The sequence below is a fragment of the Macrobrachium rosenbergii genome, chromosome 49, assembly GCF_040412425.1.
Source record: "Macrobrachium rosenbergii isolate ZJJX-2024 chromosome 49, ASM4041242v1, whole genome shotgun sequence".
Taxonomy (NCBI): Eukaryota; Metazoa; Arthropoda; class Malacostraca; order Decapoda; family Palaemonidae; genus Macrobrachium; species Macrobrachium rosenbergii.
This window is the reverse complement of record NC_089789.1, coordinates 19843606-19861105: the sequence shown is the minus strand read 5'-3', so window position 1 is coordinate 19861105 and position 17500 is coordinate 19843606. Positions and strand designations below refer to the sequence as shown.

At 36.1% G+C, this 17500-nt stretch overlaps 1 protein-coding gene across 3 annotated transcripts in view; it reads right to left on the bottom strand.

Moving 5' to 3' along the window:
* LOC136832145 (uncharacterized) overlaps nucleotides 1-17500 on the bottom strand; it is a 136653-nt gene that overhangs the window by 16992 nt on the left and 102161 nt on the right. For all 3 annotated transcript variants that reach the window (XM_067092828.1, XM_067092830.1, XM_067092829.1), the window contains exons 4-6: nucleotides 11053-11285; nucleotides 8103-8232; nucleotides 6447-6619 (exon numbers count right to left, since the gene is read on the bottom strand). In XM_067092828.1, the coding sequence (XP_066948929.1) occupies nucleotides 6447-6619; nucleotides 8103-8232; nucleotides 11053-11285 (536 nt within the window). The remainder of the gene's footprint in view (nucleotides 1-6446; nucleotides 6620-8102; nucleotides 8233-11052; nucleotides 11286-17500) is intronic.

Below are 17500 nucleotides of genomic sequence, written 5' to 3'. Positions count from 1 at the left end.
TTTTAGTTTTTTGGTTTTTTGTGTTCACCTTCAGCAGGAAGGACTCCACAGAAGAGCCAGTGGCGAGGTTAGTCTAACATCAATATTGCTGATAACAAGACCCGACTCGCCACCTTTGATCTAAAATTCCCTGCAGGCGGGAGGGGTTAGCTAGGAGAGGGAACGGGTCGTTCGTTGGGAGAGGAAGGAGGGAGGGGAGGGAGATGGCAAGGGCCCCTTCCCCTCCTCCTGCCCTTCAACCTCGGGGAAAGACCCCTTCACTCTCCCAGAGCTTCTTCTCTTTCTGTTGTAGAACTTCAATAAGGGGACAAGTAAAGGGGAATGGGAGAAGAAGTCGGGGCAAATCATGCCACTGGAGATCAAGAAGAGGAAACGATAGAGAGAGAGAGAGAGAGAGAGAGAGAGAGAGAGAGAGAGAGAGAGAGAGAGAAAGAAGGAGGATTCATTTGCTGAAATAATCAATTACCAGTTAGAGAGAGAGAAAGAGAGGGAGAGATGAGAAATTCATCAGAAGAATCATACGGTTTGACAGACAAACAGACAGATACTCTTCGAAATGAGACGGGTAAACAAGAAAGGCGAACGGAACTGCAGCTATTTTTTTTCTCTGAACAAAAAATTCTAAAATATATAAGTCGACAGTTAAGGAAGAAAAATGGCAATCAGTGATTGATTAAGATACCCTTAACTAATAAAACATAACCTGTCAAAATGGCAGTTTCTAGATGGACATATCACGGGGAGATTACAAGTGAAAATGTTCAACTATCTTGACATGCCCTTACTTAATCACTCCAGTGGCTTTCGGGTTTCATTGTGAACCATTACCACTTATGACAAACGCCTAAAGTTTGTTGCACGTTTTCTTTCTTTTACTCTAGTACTTCTTATGCTTCACCATGATCACTGCTACAGATATCCGACCTTAACTATTATTGTAGAGGTATATTCACTCACTTGGGAGGTTTCTAAGCTTCATTTTATTTCATTGCTGCTAGTACCAGATCTCCAAGTACTACTACAGGTTTTGTAACTCAGTCCTGGTCTTGCATCCAATTTTCTGCTAACATGAATGGAGAGAATGCGATCTTGACTTGAATATCGTCTGAATTTTTCTCCATCCCAAGATTGTGCAAGTTTTTTCATAGGATTTCCACGAAATAATTCATTATTGAAAATGTTACTACCAATTATCATGTTAACGCATAAATCATGGAGGCAATAACATATATGTATATATATACAGTATATATATTTATTTATACATAAATTATATATATATATATATATATATATATATATATATATATATATATATATATATATATATATATATATATATATATATATATATATATAAGTTGAAAACAACAGTAAAATAAAGTCATAGTATCCATATAGCGCTTTGAGATTGTTTATTCCCGCGTCGGGAATAAACAATTTCGCGAAAGCGCTTGGTACGGATACTCTGACTTTTATTTTCCCATTGTTTTCGCTTATACACACACACACACACGCACACACGCACGCACACACACACATATATATATACACATATATATATATATCCATATATATATATATATATATATATATATATATATATATATATAATGTATAATATACAGTAGCGTATATATATATATATAATGTACAATATACAGTAGCGTATTCACACGTGACCTGTGCTAAAAAAAAAAAGACGAGTCTGGTGATTTCTTGGAGCAATGTCATAGATTTCGAAATAAGCATTCGTTTTCTGTCTCTTCAGACAAATGTCTGCCTTTCAAAACAAATATGAAATTTTTCGCGTTTAGAATAGACGACAAAGTTCTGTATATTAATACAAACATGAATTTTATTTCTTTTAAACCAAACATGAAATCGCTAACTTTTAAAGCAAATACAAAAGCTGCTTTTGAAAAAAATCTGCATTAAATTTCTGCCTTTTCAAACAAACATGAAGTCTCTACCTTTAAAGATGATATGAAATTTATGCCTCTTACTGCAAATGTGTAATCTCTGCCTTTTAAAACTGTAAAAATTTTGTCTTTGATGGATAAATGCCGCAAATAAGAAATTTCTGCCTTTTCTGCCTTTTAAGGTAAATATAGTAGTTTTACCTTCAACAGTGAATGCTGATGATTCGGACCACTTACTGCCTTGCTAAGTTCATATCTGATGAATATCAGAAAAGGAAACTATAACAAGTGGGTCTTATAACCTAGAAGGAAGTGGCAGAGCCATCACTTTTAGACAGAGAGCAATATACTGCGGAAAACAAAAGAAGAGCGAGAATTACGAAGCCAACCTTAAAGAGAGAAATTTTATGTCTAATTCCTGTTGACTAATCCGGTGGTTACTGGCTTCCTTTGAGTACATCTATGAAGAGGTGAAGTGACGGAGGTTTTCATAACACAGCAAAAGACGACTGACGATCAGATCATCTTTTTCTCTCTACGGGTACCTACCACGCCAACTAAGGCACATTTGATGAATGTTATTGCTAGTATAGTCCACCTGTGATTAACCAAGAGGCCATGAACTTGCTAAGCAGACTTCTGTAAGCTATATAAAATAAGAGAATGAAGTACAGAGAAGGAAGTGAAGGATGAACAAAAACAAGGAAATGGGTGAAATATGCACTGAACCAGATTACGTAAATCTGGATGCAGGTTTGCTACACATGCTTCTTCGCCTAAGTCATTCTAAAACAAGGCTCTGGTGCAAAGTTAAGCCTTGACAAAATTCTTTATCGGGGACCGCGGGGAAACTAGAAAAATATTAGCTCAGATAAAGCGCAATGACTTGTATAGGATTTCTTATTTAACCCAATTTCAGTCGGAGGCCCTACACGCGAAAGCAGCCCCATTGTCCTCCGGCAGTAAGGCACCAACAGCAACCTGCCCCGAGCGGGTGCTGTACGCTAGACCTTTATCGGCCTGAACGAAAAAGAAAGCCTTAAGTCCCGAACATTTACGGCCTATAATGCCGTATCGCGGAGTACGGCTGGCGCATTCTACCAGACGGGGCTAAACTTTATCTGAGGCCGTTATGCTTGCTTTGGGGCCCTTTCATTACCGCTGTGGTACGGACACACCGCGGAAGGCTCACTTAGAATTTCCTATTTATGGCTCCTCTTGGAAACTCTTTTCAAAAGTTACATGGAAACGGTTTCCTTTTTTGTTTCTTTTTTTTTCTTATATGTATAATCTTTGTGCAGTGGCGTCCCAAGAGGAACAAATGAATCTATGGGCACTAAAACGCCTAATGTATTTCCTTCGTTAGAGATTGTGATTTATAACCAAGACTTGCCCAAGTTAAAGTAAAATGAGATTAAATTCATGAGGCGAGCTCGTTAAGGCAAAGATGGTGCAAATTCTGAAACTAAATCTGTACATGAAGTTTACGAATGTTCTTCAGTTTGTAATACCAATGCGCTTATGTGCGTAACCTACGGAATGAGGCGCAAATATATGTTTCAAAATACATTCAGCAACGAATTTACTAAAAGAAAAAGAAAAATTATATATATATATACTTTATGTGTGTGTATATACTGCATATACACACACATATATACATGTATATGTATGTATGTATGTATGTATGTATATATATATGCAGTATATATACATATATATTATCTATTTATATATATTAAGAACAACACTTTATCTGCCAGGTTGGCTCTGGTAAAGAAATAAGACAACGGTCACCGCTACATTCATACTTTATCTGCTGAATCAGTACAGTACATGAAGTGGTTCATTCCCTTCTGTTTTGCACGCACTTTCAGGGTTCCTGAATATTAAAACACTTCCTTTTCAGTACCTCTGCCACCCATCTATCCAGTTCTTTGTAGGTCCTCTGCCAAACTCTCCCAAATCATACATTCTTTTTACCACTTATCGTCCTTCACCTTGCCACCTGACCTCGCTATCTCTAAGCTCCAAGACGACGTGGAATGATTCTGCTAAATGTGCAGATATAGATCAAGTGTACTAAAAAAAAGTCTAAAAACTCTTCCTCATAGCCGATATTTTGATTTCCAAGGATAGTTGGTTGTTTAGCTAAAGCTAATAAGGTGTAGAAAGAATAATCACATGAAGTGAACCTGCGGACTTCATTAACTAAGAGAGACTTCAACTATCAAGATACAACATCCCTTCGTGTCCAGTGGCATCTGCCCCTCGTGTCCAGTGGCAACTGAGCTTCATTTTGTCAGAGTACATGCAACTGAATCTTCTTTTGAAAATAACATGCTTACGCTGGATAAGATGAAGACCATTAAAGAACGCTACTATTCAGGAATAGGTAAAAAATAGTCATGGTAAGAAGTTTAAAGCTCCATCTTCAGCATTATCATTCAAATGTACAGACATTTACGTGAAAGACGTTTAAAAATAAACCAACTTGTCCGTAAAGTTTTCGTAGAATGGACAGACCATATGAGACCAAAAGAACGACTCTGTTTGACTGTTAGTCTCTAGAGCATTCATTTTTCTTTGATATCCGACACTGATTGCAAATAGTGTTTTGTAACTGAAACTTCAATCTTGATAGAATAAGTAAAAGTAAGTTCGACAATATCGATATTATGGTGAAGCGGACTTAAATGAACATTAGGAAAAATTTAAGAGCCATTTTTCCGTTCAGTACACGAAGAAAGTAAGGCACGTGGGATTTCCTCGAGTTTGTACTATCATTATGGTATTGACTCTGGATAAAGTAAGACGATTGAGTATAAGGTCGAGGCTCCAACCAGAAAACATCCAAGCGTTACTGGAAACTGAAACGAAACTTAACAGTCTGGTGCGCGAAGTAATGGAACATCTTGAGAGCCAGATACGAAGGCAAGAATAACCTTTGTTCGAACCTCAGAATAACTTTAGCAAACGTACGGAATAATTCATCAATGAATTCCGAAACGCAAGAGCGCCAAGACAATCAGACAGAGTAATACTGTAATGCAGTGGCCCGCAGATCGTAAAACAATGTAGAGGTCCGGATAGTAGACTCTTGTAGACAAGTCGGTGTCATGTAGATGGGACCTGAATATATGGTAACTAAAAAAGTAGACGACAAGAGACTGAAATGAAGCTCCAGTGTAAGAAAGCAGGTGCGCGAATGCTGATGAATACAGCTGCCAGGTGTCAAAAGGCTGTCAGGACGTTACAGGGCGATGAAAGGATTTTCGAGGAGGAAGGGAGAGGATAATGGAATGGCAACATCATAAGAATTCCTTTTTCTTTTTTTCTTTTTTCGATGAAGGGGAAAATTTAGCAGGACAAGAAGAGCCGCAGTATTGTTCTCTTTTGTGAGGGAACAGGGACGAATGGACAATATGGTAACAGTTTCATTATACACCGAAGTGTTTTATAGTTTCAACATTGGAAGCTAAAGGGGAGGATTCTGGTATTATTATTATTATTATTATTATTATTATTATTATTATTATTATTATTATTATTATTACAGCTGACGACAAATATCCGTTGCCAATATAACTGAACCTAATCGTGGTTGGTGGAAGCTCGTGATGATGGCCGTCAATCAAAGGTTACATTGCAAACGCACCAGCCAATCAGATGACAGGTTGAAGATTCAGTGATATCAACAGCAGATATTTACCGTCAGCTTAAAAAATCCAGTAGTAGGAATAATGTGACTTTTCACATAAGACATACTTTCTACATTTCTTTCAATAGGAAAGACTGCGTGACTGGACCTAACATATTCGCTACACATAACAGTTCTCTCGATCTCTGAAGTTAACCAGCTAAGGGTCTTGGTTAGTGCACAGATGGATGACAAAGACTGCACGTCGGAAGCCGTTGCACAAAGCTTACATGCCTAAAACTGCAGCATTCGGCAGACCGACATACCGACAGGTCTTAGAAAATAATGTAAATCTGAGCGACTTTATTTTTAAGGTCTCCCTTAATTAAGGAGAATGAGTGCAGTGAAAATAATTTCCAGTTCACAATCAAAGACTGCGCATGAATTCCAAGTTTCTGTTCAAGAGGAGGAAGCTGTATTTAGTGTGGATAACCATTAGTTTTTATGGTAAGTAATATATCAGTTCTTCACTTTTAAATCATTTGTAGGTACAGTGAAAAAGTGTGATCAAGCTTTACAAAACTAATCTGATGAATTTAGGTATTTAATGAGGAACATTTACTTTCTTTATCGAAAATGATACAACTACCACAATGGGACTTAGGGGATAGACTTTGACGAATTATAAATAAACATATCAAATCATAAACTACATATAAATTCAAATGCAAAAGGTAATTAAAATCCTAAGTAAGTTTAGTAGCTTTAGCTGATAACAATAATAAATGGCAAACTTTCTGGTCTTTCTGTTTTACGTTTCTCTTCAGTGGTTTTCTTTCTTATGATCTTGAAACGGTTTTTCGCCCTTCGGCGCATCACCTTACCTGGCGTGAAGACCTTCGTCAGAGTCTTCGCATGGGGAGTCCCTGGTAAGGTCAGCGTGCAGCCTATAATGGTATCTCTCTCCGTCTCCTCCCAAGATATTAAACCGGTGGCCGAGGCGTTCAAGAGTCCCTCGTGCCACTTGACCGATCTCCACATGACGTGGACCTCTTGTCTGAAATAGGCGCGGCCTCGTGAGAATGGGTGTCACTGGTATGCTCTAAAATATGCATTGATAGTTGGAAGTAGATATCAAGCGGTGTGCCATGATATATGCATGGGTGGGGGAATAGGTGTTATGTCCTGAAATATGCAAGGATGGGGGAACAGTTGTCATGTGGCATCCGCTGGAAATCTACGGGGAATAGCCATGGATGGGAAATAAATGACAAGCGATATATTCTTCGAATATACGTGGAGTAGCCATGGATGGGAAATAGGTTACAAGTGATGTATTCTTAAATCTTTAAGGACGGGAATAAATTTCAAGTAGAATATTCTTAAATATATATAAATATCAAGTGATGTGTTCAGAAATATTCATGGACAAGGGAGGAGAGATTATCAAGTATTACGTTCTAAAAATACTTCCGTGGAGGATTAGTATGTTCTGAAACATTCATACATGGGTGCGAGGATTAGGTACTTCAGCTTATCGCAGCAAATATACTTGAGAAATGAAAATCGACAATGATTAGGTTTTATGAAATATAGGTTGTCCAGCCAAGCACCGGAGTACGTTCGGCCATTAGCGCTGAAGGGAGTTGGAGTGGTTGGACAGCTTGATAAAGGCATCCAGTATATAAGATTTATAAATCTTATCCGTAGAGATTTTCTATTTTTGTTTTATTTTTGTAAAAAGTCGCATCCTTTGTTTTTTTCTGTGTAATGCACAGACCATACCCTCATAATACTTCATTTTTTTGTTCTTCATAATCTGCACATATTTTAATGGAGACTGGATGGTTGGTTAAGATTAGTACGGCCTTATGCCTGGTAGGATACTAAGACTGACCAACCAGTCTGCTATTCGAATGGGACAGAATAAACAAATGATTAACTTTCTAAGGACGCTAATATGGAACAGAACGACACAAAATAAAAAAAAATAAAATAAAAGGAGCCGTGATAAGGAACGTGCTGTAAATTACAGATGACACTAACATCTGAATAAAGATGATATATGGGTTATAGACAAAAACTCTGAGCACTTGCACGTTCAAGCTTTTGGTAACTACTAAAAAAAAAAAAGCCGATTAAAACGTTTCTATTACCATTCCACCTGAATAATAACTCCGTTGTAAGGACAATCAAGCCAAGATAAAACCAGAGTGAATGAAATCTTTGTATCTGTGAGCTCGCTACTTTTTAATCACTGCCTCCACAGACCACAAGTACATTTTGCTGTAGAACGTCTGAGAGGAAAGGGATTTCAGCCAGAGGAAGATGTTCGCGAGTTAATGAATCAGCTTTGAAAATAAGGAAAGACTTTTTGAAGAGAAGAAGCCCTTGGATAAGGAAGAGAAGTTTTTTGAACCGAAGACAGATAATTCTAAAATAAAAAAGATCCTTAGCGTAGTAAAATTTTTGCATTTCAAAGACAAGATTTTGAACGAGGTAAGTACCAAATTGCTCACCAGGTTATTCATTTTCCTTACCTGCTCCAGTTGACATGTTTTGTATACAAATAGAAAACGGGTCTTGGAAAGATCCCATCGGCACTACAAGTGATCTGGACGTCGTAAAAGGAGGGTCTCCAGTACTTCAGGTCCAGGACTTTGGCTGGTGCTGCAAGTTTGGAAATAAAGGAGACAGTTACTGCTGTGCGACCCATGCGAATAGGAAATACTTTCATAGATAGGATTTTTAAAAGGAAATAAAAACTTATGTTAGATAATGGGCATTTGATACTAGTTATCAATTAGGAAGTGAGAAAAGAAGGAAATTTAAGTTCACTAGGTATTTCTATAGCAGTGCATATTAATGATAACAACTTATACATTTCGTTCAAGAGGGCTGCTATATTCCTGCAGTAAATGTTACTATCCATCATTCAGTGATCCTATGCAAACTTCAAGCGGTAGCACCTTCAAAAAATTCTCCCTGGAATCGTATAAAAACACACACACACACACACATGTTCAAAGACATAATACCACATCAGCAATGCACCGTGCCGTGCCAGACGATCTTCGATCCAAGGTACGAAAATAAAAAATAAAAGAGCTGGATCGCGCAACTGGTTGTGCCAAAGTAAAGGGAAATATCTTTTAGTCCGATTAAGTTTCAAAGAAGAAGACGGAAGGAAAAACGAGTCGCTGGAAGCTTTTCCCGAAGGCTGAATTGGGGATCACGTGACATATCTTCCTGGAATGGACCTGAGGTATTATTGTATACTGACTCTCTCTCTCTCTCTCTCTCTCTCTCTCTCTCTCTTCTTTTGTTCTTTACATGCTTGCCTTGCCTTGAACGTTTTCTGTCGAGCGTACAAACATAACCTGGCTTTGTCTTTCACGGTTTCTTGTACTTGCCAAATTGTTTTCTCTTCTGTTGCATTAATTTGTGCTAGTGTAAGAGTTAATGTTATGCCCCTAAAGCGCACCACGCACTTGGGAATACGCGCACAGTAAGTGGTAAACATTTCCTCTTCATTTTCATCCTTACCAACTTTTAAACCTCTGGTAATGGATTCGCTCTCAGAGATGTACAAATGATCTACTGTGCATTTCAGGGCGATGCCTAATAGATTTTCATCGATGAAATCTTACCAGAGCATCGGATATGGATCTCATTTTGGAAATAGCTATTTGAAGCCACAGCCTAATTGGCAAAAACGTGCAGTGATGTCTATTGTGGATAATTAAGGCACTTATCAGAGTAAATCAAAGAAATTTAAAGGGAAACTGGGCTAAATTTAGTAAGCACCCAGAGAGAGGCTAGTTGTGACGCAAACTATGACATCAGACGTAATAGCAGGTTCCCAGTAGCATGATAATGATCGTAGAAACACAAATATTTGACCCTCTTGTACAATAAGCAATACCTTGTGTAGAATATGCGGTAATTATCGAAATTGTAAGCTAATATACTATAAACAGGCGATAATCTAAACATTTTTATCTGTACAGTCAAGGTAAATAAATAGAGAAATTGCTAGAGATTTTGTCTAAACTTAACCCAGTTGAAACTACTACTATTACTACTACTACTACTACTACCAACATCTGAGTCTTCATTCATAAAGTATATGGGCGGGGTGTCTAGTAAAGTACGTCATACTACAGTATCAGTGAGTGGGAGGGCCTTCAGTAATGACGTTTTACTAGCCTCTGTCTATGAGCCTGCTAGATTTAGCTAAGTTCCCTTTAAATTTCTTTGATTTACTCTGATAAGTGACTTAATTATCAACATTAGACATCACTGCATATTTTTGCCAATTAGACTGTGGTTTCAAATAGCTATTTCCAAAATACAATCCATATCGAAAAGACGATACCCAGTGATATATTGTATATGGCCTGAAAGGAAAACCGCACACCTGCCTGAAGAATAGGCCATGAGAACAAAATTCCATGAAACACCTATATGAAAACACACACACACACACACACACACACACACACACACACACATATATATATATATATATATATATATATATATATATATATATATATATATATATATATATATCATAGTTAGATAGATAGACTGGATACAAGCACCGCGATAAAAAAAAAAAGCCAGGTTATTTTTGTATGCTTGGCAGAAAGCGTTCGAGGCAAGGTAAGCATGTAAAGAACAAAAGGAGAGAGAGAGAGAGAGAGAGAGAGAGAGAGAGAGAGAGAGAGAGAGAGAGAGAGAGAGAGAGAGTCAGTATACAATAATACCTCAGGTCCATTCCAAGAAAATGTATGTCACGTGATACCCAATTCAGCCTTCGGGAGACGCTTCCAGCGACTCGTTTTTCCTTCCTCCTTCTTCTTTGAAACTTAATCGGACTAAAAGATATTTCCTTTTACTTCAGCACAACCAGTTGCGCGATCCAGCGCTTTTATTCTTTTATTTCCGTACCTTAGGTCAGAGATCGCCTTGCGCGGTACGATGCATTGCTGATGTGGTATTTTATGTTTTTAAATTGTCTGTTTTCTTTTCTTTGCATGCAGTTCCATGAAGCTGTGATTACTTAAGTCTCGCATAATATTACTGACATTGTGCCAGTTATTCCTTGACAGATTAGCAATCCTGGGTGATATTTAGAAGTATTTTAGTAAGAAAATGTGTCGGAAATATTGCCTATATTACTCATTTTGGATTTTTTGTTTTTCGATAATTGTTTTTCGCTGTACTCTCCTACATCTTGGAATGTAGTTCCACTGTGAAACTAGTGTGGCCCTGAAAGAGACATTTAGTTAATGGATGTAACAGCAGTCGGCTTGGAAATGAATAAATATGACACCATGGTAGCAAGCAGTTTTGTTATTGGCTTAACCTTACTTCGAACCTAACCTCCATACACAAGAAAGCTGGTACAAAGTCACAGTCTCCTGAAACAAACCTGAAAGGGGACTCACGTGAAAATGAACACGTTCCTTTTGGGATACTTACTCCAGACGAGCATGTCTGACTCTCTCGTATCCTCATCCTCGAAAGTACTGACGGTGCAGGAGTACTTCCCAGACAGTGAGGGATCTGGCCGAGGTATGTGGATAGCTCTGTGCTTGGCCCAAGGATAAATGGAGGCCTCGTAGCTGGTGTTCACCCTGCCACTCAGTGTTCCCAAGGCCTGGGGTTTCAAGGGCGGTATCCACTGGTACACCAGGTGGACGCTGTCCACGTTCCTGAGGGAGAGCAACAAGGATTATCATCGCTGGTGAACAATGAGATTCGAGGGGCGTGTATCTTTTTGGGTTATTGGCGGTTTTATCGAGCTGGAAGGCGATGGAGATTTCCTGCAATAATTGCTTTCTTACTCTGATACTCTAAAATGGAAATGTATGATGATCTACGGGAACGTCTTTTTGCCAAGAAGGACAAGCAAAATGTAATTGAAATTTTACTAAATTTTATTGAGACCCCTTTTTGAATTTTCACATGAATGGTCTCAAGATTCAGTGAAGTGAAAGTTGGAGCCAGACAGAATTAAAGAAGATGGACAGCTAAGTTGGAAGAGACCAGAGAGAACAGATGAAAAGTAAAATGTAGAACGTAAAAAGTCACGGACTTACAATGCCTGTAAATGAGCAGCAACGTTATAGCCGCGATAATCGTTCGAGACAAAATGATATTGTAATTTAACGCTCGGAGAGATATTTTGGTCCACTACGTGGCATGCTGAAGGGATTTCCAACCCGAAGCAAAGTTGAAGGAAGAGAGAGAGAGAGAGAGAGAGAGAGAGAGAGAGAGAGAGAGAGAGAGAGAGAGAGAGAGAGGAGGCTAGTAAACTCTGACCAAATGAACATGTTTACTAAATGGAAATAAAATAGAATTACTAATCCAGTTAAAAAAATATTCATTCTACAGATAACAGTATCGGAATCAATTAATATTGATTAGAACACATATATCTCCCTTTTATGGCATAAATTATGAAAATATTACCGCTAGATATTTAAAAAAAAATTTTCAGTATCAAAGGAACTTCCTACAATTGTTGGTTAAGACAAAAATACGGGTTAAAGGACACGAAATCGGGATCATACGCTCAATAGGTCTTACATAACTAACAGGGGAAACAACAGCGCCATGTGCTCCCAGAATTAAAATTCATATGAGGATTGATGAGTTTACATCAATAGGAAGGGAATTTATTTGGAAATATTCTCCAAATTCATTTGATGAACCAAAATTTGACCCAGGTGCTTTTATGGGCAACAATTTTGAATGATTATTATTTCTTTGTGGATAAATCTACAGTCGGAATACACAGCGGGTTAGCGTTCCCAATTTCCACGCTATTTTCATTGTAACCTCATAAAACAATAAATCACTATTTATCACTCTTGGTCAGTAGGAACTCGCACAAAAGTGGAATGAACATCATTTTTTTGTAGATCAGCAACTATTTTAAAGGCTGTAGCATTTCAGGGGATATTTTGTTTCAATAAAACGTAAAGAGAGAGAGGAATATATGTATATATAAATACATATATTTATTCATACATATATATATATGCATATATACATATACATATATATATATATATATATATATATATATATATATATATATATATATATATATATATATATATATATATATATATATATATATATATATATATATATATATATATATATATACATTTACATACATATATGTATATATACATATATCGTGAAGGCAGTTACTCTTATCTTTATAGTTATTGAAACAAAATATCCCTGAAATATATTATATATATATATATATATATACATACATATATATATATATATATATATATATATATATATATATATATATATATATATATATATATATAAATACTGGGAGAAAACAAAATTTTTAAGCCTAAACTAAAAATCATCTGCACCGCTTCAAAATCAACTCACAAATATTGAAAACTGCCACCAAAACCATAAATTAATAAGTTCCAGTGAAGCAAAACATAAAAAAAAAAAATAAGTGAAAGTTGGTCGGAAAACACATACACTATTCGCAGCTCCGAAGTTCGAAAAATTCCATCGAAAGTTTGTCTCTTTTGAAGAATAAAGAATAGAATTCCTAAATGAATCGCCGTAGCCCGTGGTTGTAATACTGAGATCCATTCATTCGCTAACCTCTGGCTTTTACTACCAACTCGAAAGAAATGCAGACGGGAGATCTTGCCTCTTCGATACGTTTATTCCATTCGGTGTGCTGAGAGAGAGAGAGAGAGAGAGAGAGAGAGAGAGAGAGAGAGAGAGAGAGAGAGAGAGAGAGAGAGAGAGAAATGAAACTCAAAAGAAAGGCAAAGGGAGGTTTTTGCCTCATCGAAGTGTGTGTGTGTGTGTGTGTGTGTGTGTGTGTGTGTGTGTGTGTGTGTGTGTTTGGTGTGAGAGAGAGAGAAATGAAACCCAAAAGAAAGGCAAAGAGAGGTTTTTGCCTCTTCGATGCACTTGTGTATCCGTCGAAGTGTGTGTGTGTGTGTGTGTGTGTGTGTAGAGAGAGAGAGAGAGAGAGAGAGAGAGAAGTGAGGGGGGGCGACTTTTGCCATTTCAGAAAAGTTTCTGTGTAACGAACAGATAGATACATAGACAGCTTGATAAAGAGATTTTCAGGCGCTGAAAATTATACAAGACAGTAACTTTTCCATATGATAAAAAATGACCTTATTGATAAAATCCTTTCCATTTGGTCAATAAACAAGCAGCATTTGGGAAATGTCAGGAAAGTTAAGACAATGAAGAATGGTGGGTTAAAATAGCCCTGCATCGCTTAGATTTATTAGCATCAATCTCCACGGCACTGACAGAAATATTGTTCCATATTTTCAATACTTTGCTATTTTCATTTATATTTACAGCCTTTGCTGAATCGTAAAGTAGCTGTGTTTTTCATTTGTCGATGTAAATAATGATTTCATTTTCAGAGAGCGGAATTGTCTCTGCTATCCTCTCTGTAATTCTTGGAGCTTACCATAGTCGTCAAATAAAATAAAAAAAAAACTTTAATTTTCTTAGAAATTTACCGATCACGTATTCCCTCGTCTCCTTATCAATAGTCGCTACTATTACCATTAGTACGAGTATGTAGGACCATTTTCTCATGCTGTAAACTAAACGTCATTTTCACGAAACTTGAACGAATTACACATCAAGGACAAGAAAAAGCTTCTCTTTGATGAGCAAGTATTAGGCGAGCTTTGGTCCCCTTCAGTGTGTAGAGCAACGGCTTATTTATGAGAGTCAGGCTCAGCTTTTACTTAAAGGGCAGAAAAATCTGAAGAAAAATAGGCATTTTTTCTTTACTCTTTTCCCCCCATCTTAGAAGAAAAGTGGCAGTTTCTTTCCTTCCTTGAACTTCGCCAGACACCGGGTGCATCCAAAAGCTGAGTAATAAGAGTTAGAACCTGAAGTGGCAAGTCATAGGTCCCACGGAAGTACTTGAAAGTAATCCTTGGCTACTACGTCAAGGAGTCCTGACTCTCTGTCATACTTACTGAAGAGTGCTACCAACAAGGAGCCGAACAGAGGTGCCAAGTCGCGCCCAGATAAAGTTCACAGTAGCAAGTTTCCCTTCCAGGACTAGTTTTATAGTCGTGCCTGTTCAACAGTGGCACGGTCTTCTTAGCAGGAGAGTGTTTGTTTAAGATCCGAAGTTCAGAGTATTCTCTAATGCTAGTTTGAAACCCTATGCTCCGTAGCATTAATTCATTATTTATCATCTTTTTTTTTAATGTTCTGAATTGTTTTAATAGATTTTGTTTTGCCCCTAGTATTCTCTTTTTCGCAAATGCTAATTTTACTTTGGAAATAAGCTTGGACACCAAAAGGTCTTGTTTCTACTCGCATGGAATGGTGTAACTGAAAATGAGGGTGATACTGATAATTATCATTATTATTGTTATTGTTATTCATAAGGAGCTAAGATTTTATAATGATCTAAGCTTTCATATAAAACAATGCAACTGCAGTACGTTGCTAACCAATATTCCAAAGAAAGAAAAAAAAAATTCAAAAACAAAATCACCAAAATGGTCATTATAAAAAAAATAATGTAGTGCATCATAAATAAATAAATACCCTTTTACATCACAATAAAATAATAAAAGCACTTCTAAGTATTTTTTATGATCAATTATTTCGTTGTTTATCGCGATAACATTTTTTTTTGAGTGCAAATCTGCGAATAGAGCAGGCCATAATTTCACTATAATATTCGATACCCTATCCAATTTTGTTTTTATTTTTCGGCGTAATATCACAAAACAGTAAATCATAATTAACTACTTTCATTCAGTAGGAATTCTCGCAAAAAGCCAAATGTTCATCAGTTATTTTTACAGATGAATAGCCGTATAAGGGTTTATGGAATTTCATATGTAATATTTTATTTAGAGTGGGAAAAAAGTGATGGGAACGCATTTATAATAGTATTTCCTAGACGTGCTTGCTCACACATTCATGTATGAAAATTGCCAAACGTTCAAACTGATATATATATATATATATATATATATATATATATATATATATATATATATATATATATATATATATATGAATATAAATATACACACACACACACACACACACACACACACACATATATATATATATATATATATATATATATATATATATATATATATATATATATATATAATTTTATATTCTTGTTGGTGTGGTTCTACAGGTCGTTTTCAGCATAAACTTTGCGATGAAGCTGCGTGCCCCCGGTGTCTACACCACCATGGCCGCGACTAACAGTCAGGTAACTGCTTGTGCATCATTCAGTTCTCGGGGCAAAAGAGTGGCACTGCCTTACCCAGGTGTCGATCCCTGGTCATATTTCTGACGAAGCAAGTGTCATGCCTATCAGACCACTAGAAACCACATGCTAGCAGACAGACGTTACACATAATACACACACACACACACACACACACACACATATATATATATATATATATATATATATATATATATATATATATATATATCGTATATTATATTATATGTATGTATATTTATATGTATATATATATATATATATATATATATATATATATATATATATATATATATATATATATATATATATATATATATATATATATATATTGTATTATACTGGGAAAGAAAGTGTGACAGAGGAGAGAGAGAGAGAAGAAAGGCCATTCCACCAGCAGATATATTCCGCGCTAACCACTTTATTCATAATTAAGAAGTCTTTAGAGATTCAAATGAGAATCATTCATTGCCTTATTAGGCTTTGTTTAAATTAGCAAGTATGAATCGAAAACGGGTCTTTCAGTCCACACCCGCACGCACATAATTGCTTTAAAGTACTGACAAATAGTCATGATAATGGCAGTGAAATGACCACCGCAAAGCGAAAGATAAGTTACGTTGCTTACCGGCCCACATGATAAATAATAACTCCCACAATTGCCCGGCTAAATGAAGAGAGGCCGCTTTTTACGGTCATCTATTTCACAGCCGCTTCAAAAAAATATATGAATATAAAAAGCGGGCATAAATCCACGCGGTCCAGACGCACCATGATTTAGCACTCGCAGCTTCATGTTATTTTCACCGTAATGTCATAAAAGAGCAAATCACAATTAACCTGTGATTTATTATGGGTTCTCACAAAAAGAGTAAAAAACTCGTCGAATGATTTTGTTCATAAATAACCTCCAAAGGCTTTGACTTCAAGAGACAATAGTTTGCATGTTCTACTTAAGGGGCCGATGCATAACCATACCTAATTGTATTCAATATAAATTTTACGTACAGTACATTCACACACTGATATGTACAAACACCTAGATATATATATATATATATATATATATATATATATATATATATATATATATATATATATATATATATATATATAATATATATATATATATATATATATATAAATGAATTTGTGTATATTTTCCTGTTTTCTTTTATTTAATAAATTAGTCTTTGCCTTCAAAGAAACCAATGAAAGAAACGAACTTTAAACAAACCATCATATTTCGGTCAATACATTAGATGTGTGCCGATGTATACTGGCAAAAATATAATGGCTTATTGAAATGTGCGTTCATTTCTGGGCTATATATATATATATATATATATATATATATATATATATATATATATATATATATATATATATATATATAGTATAAATACACACACATAATTTTTATATATATATATATATATATATATATATATATATATATATATATATATATAGTGAGTGTGTGTGTAGATATGTGCAAAAGCACACACAAGCAATCTTCACTATACATACTACATTAGAGGAAAGGAAATTTATTGTTTAAAACCCTTCGAAAAAAAGCGTTTTCATTACCAGCCAAAAATTACCACGAATAAAAGTCTT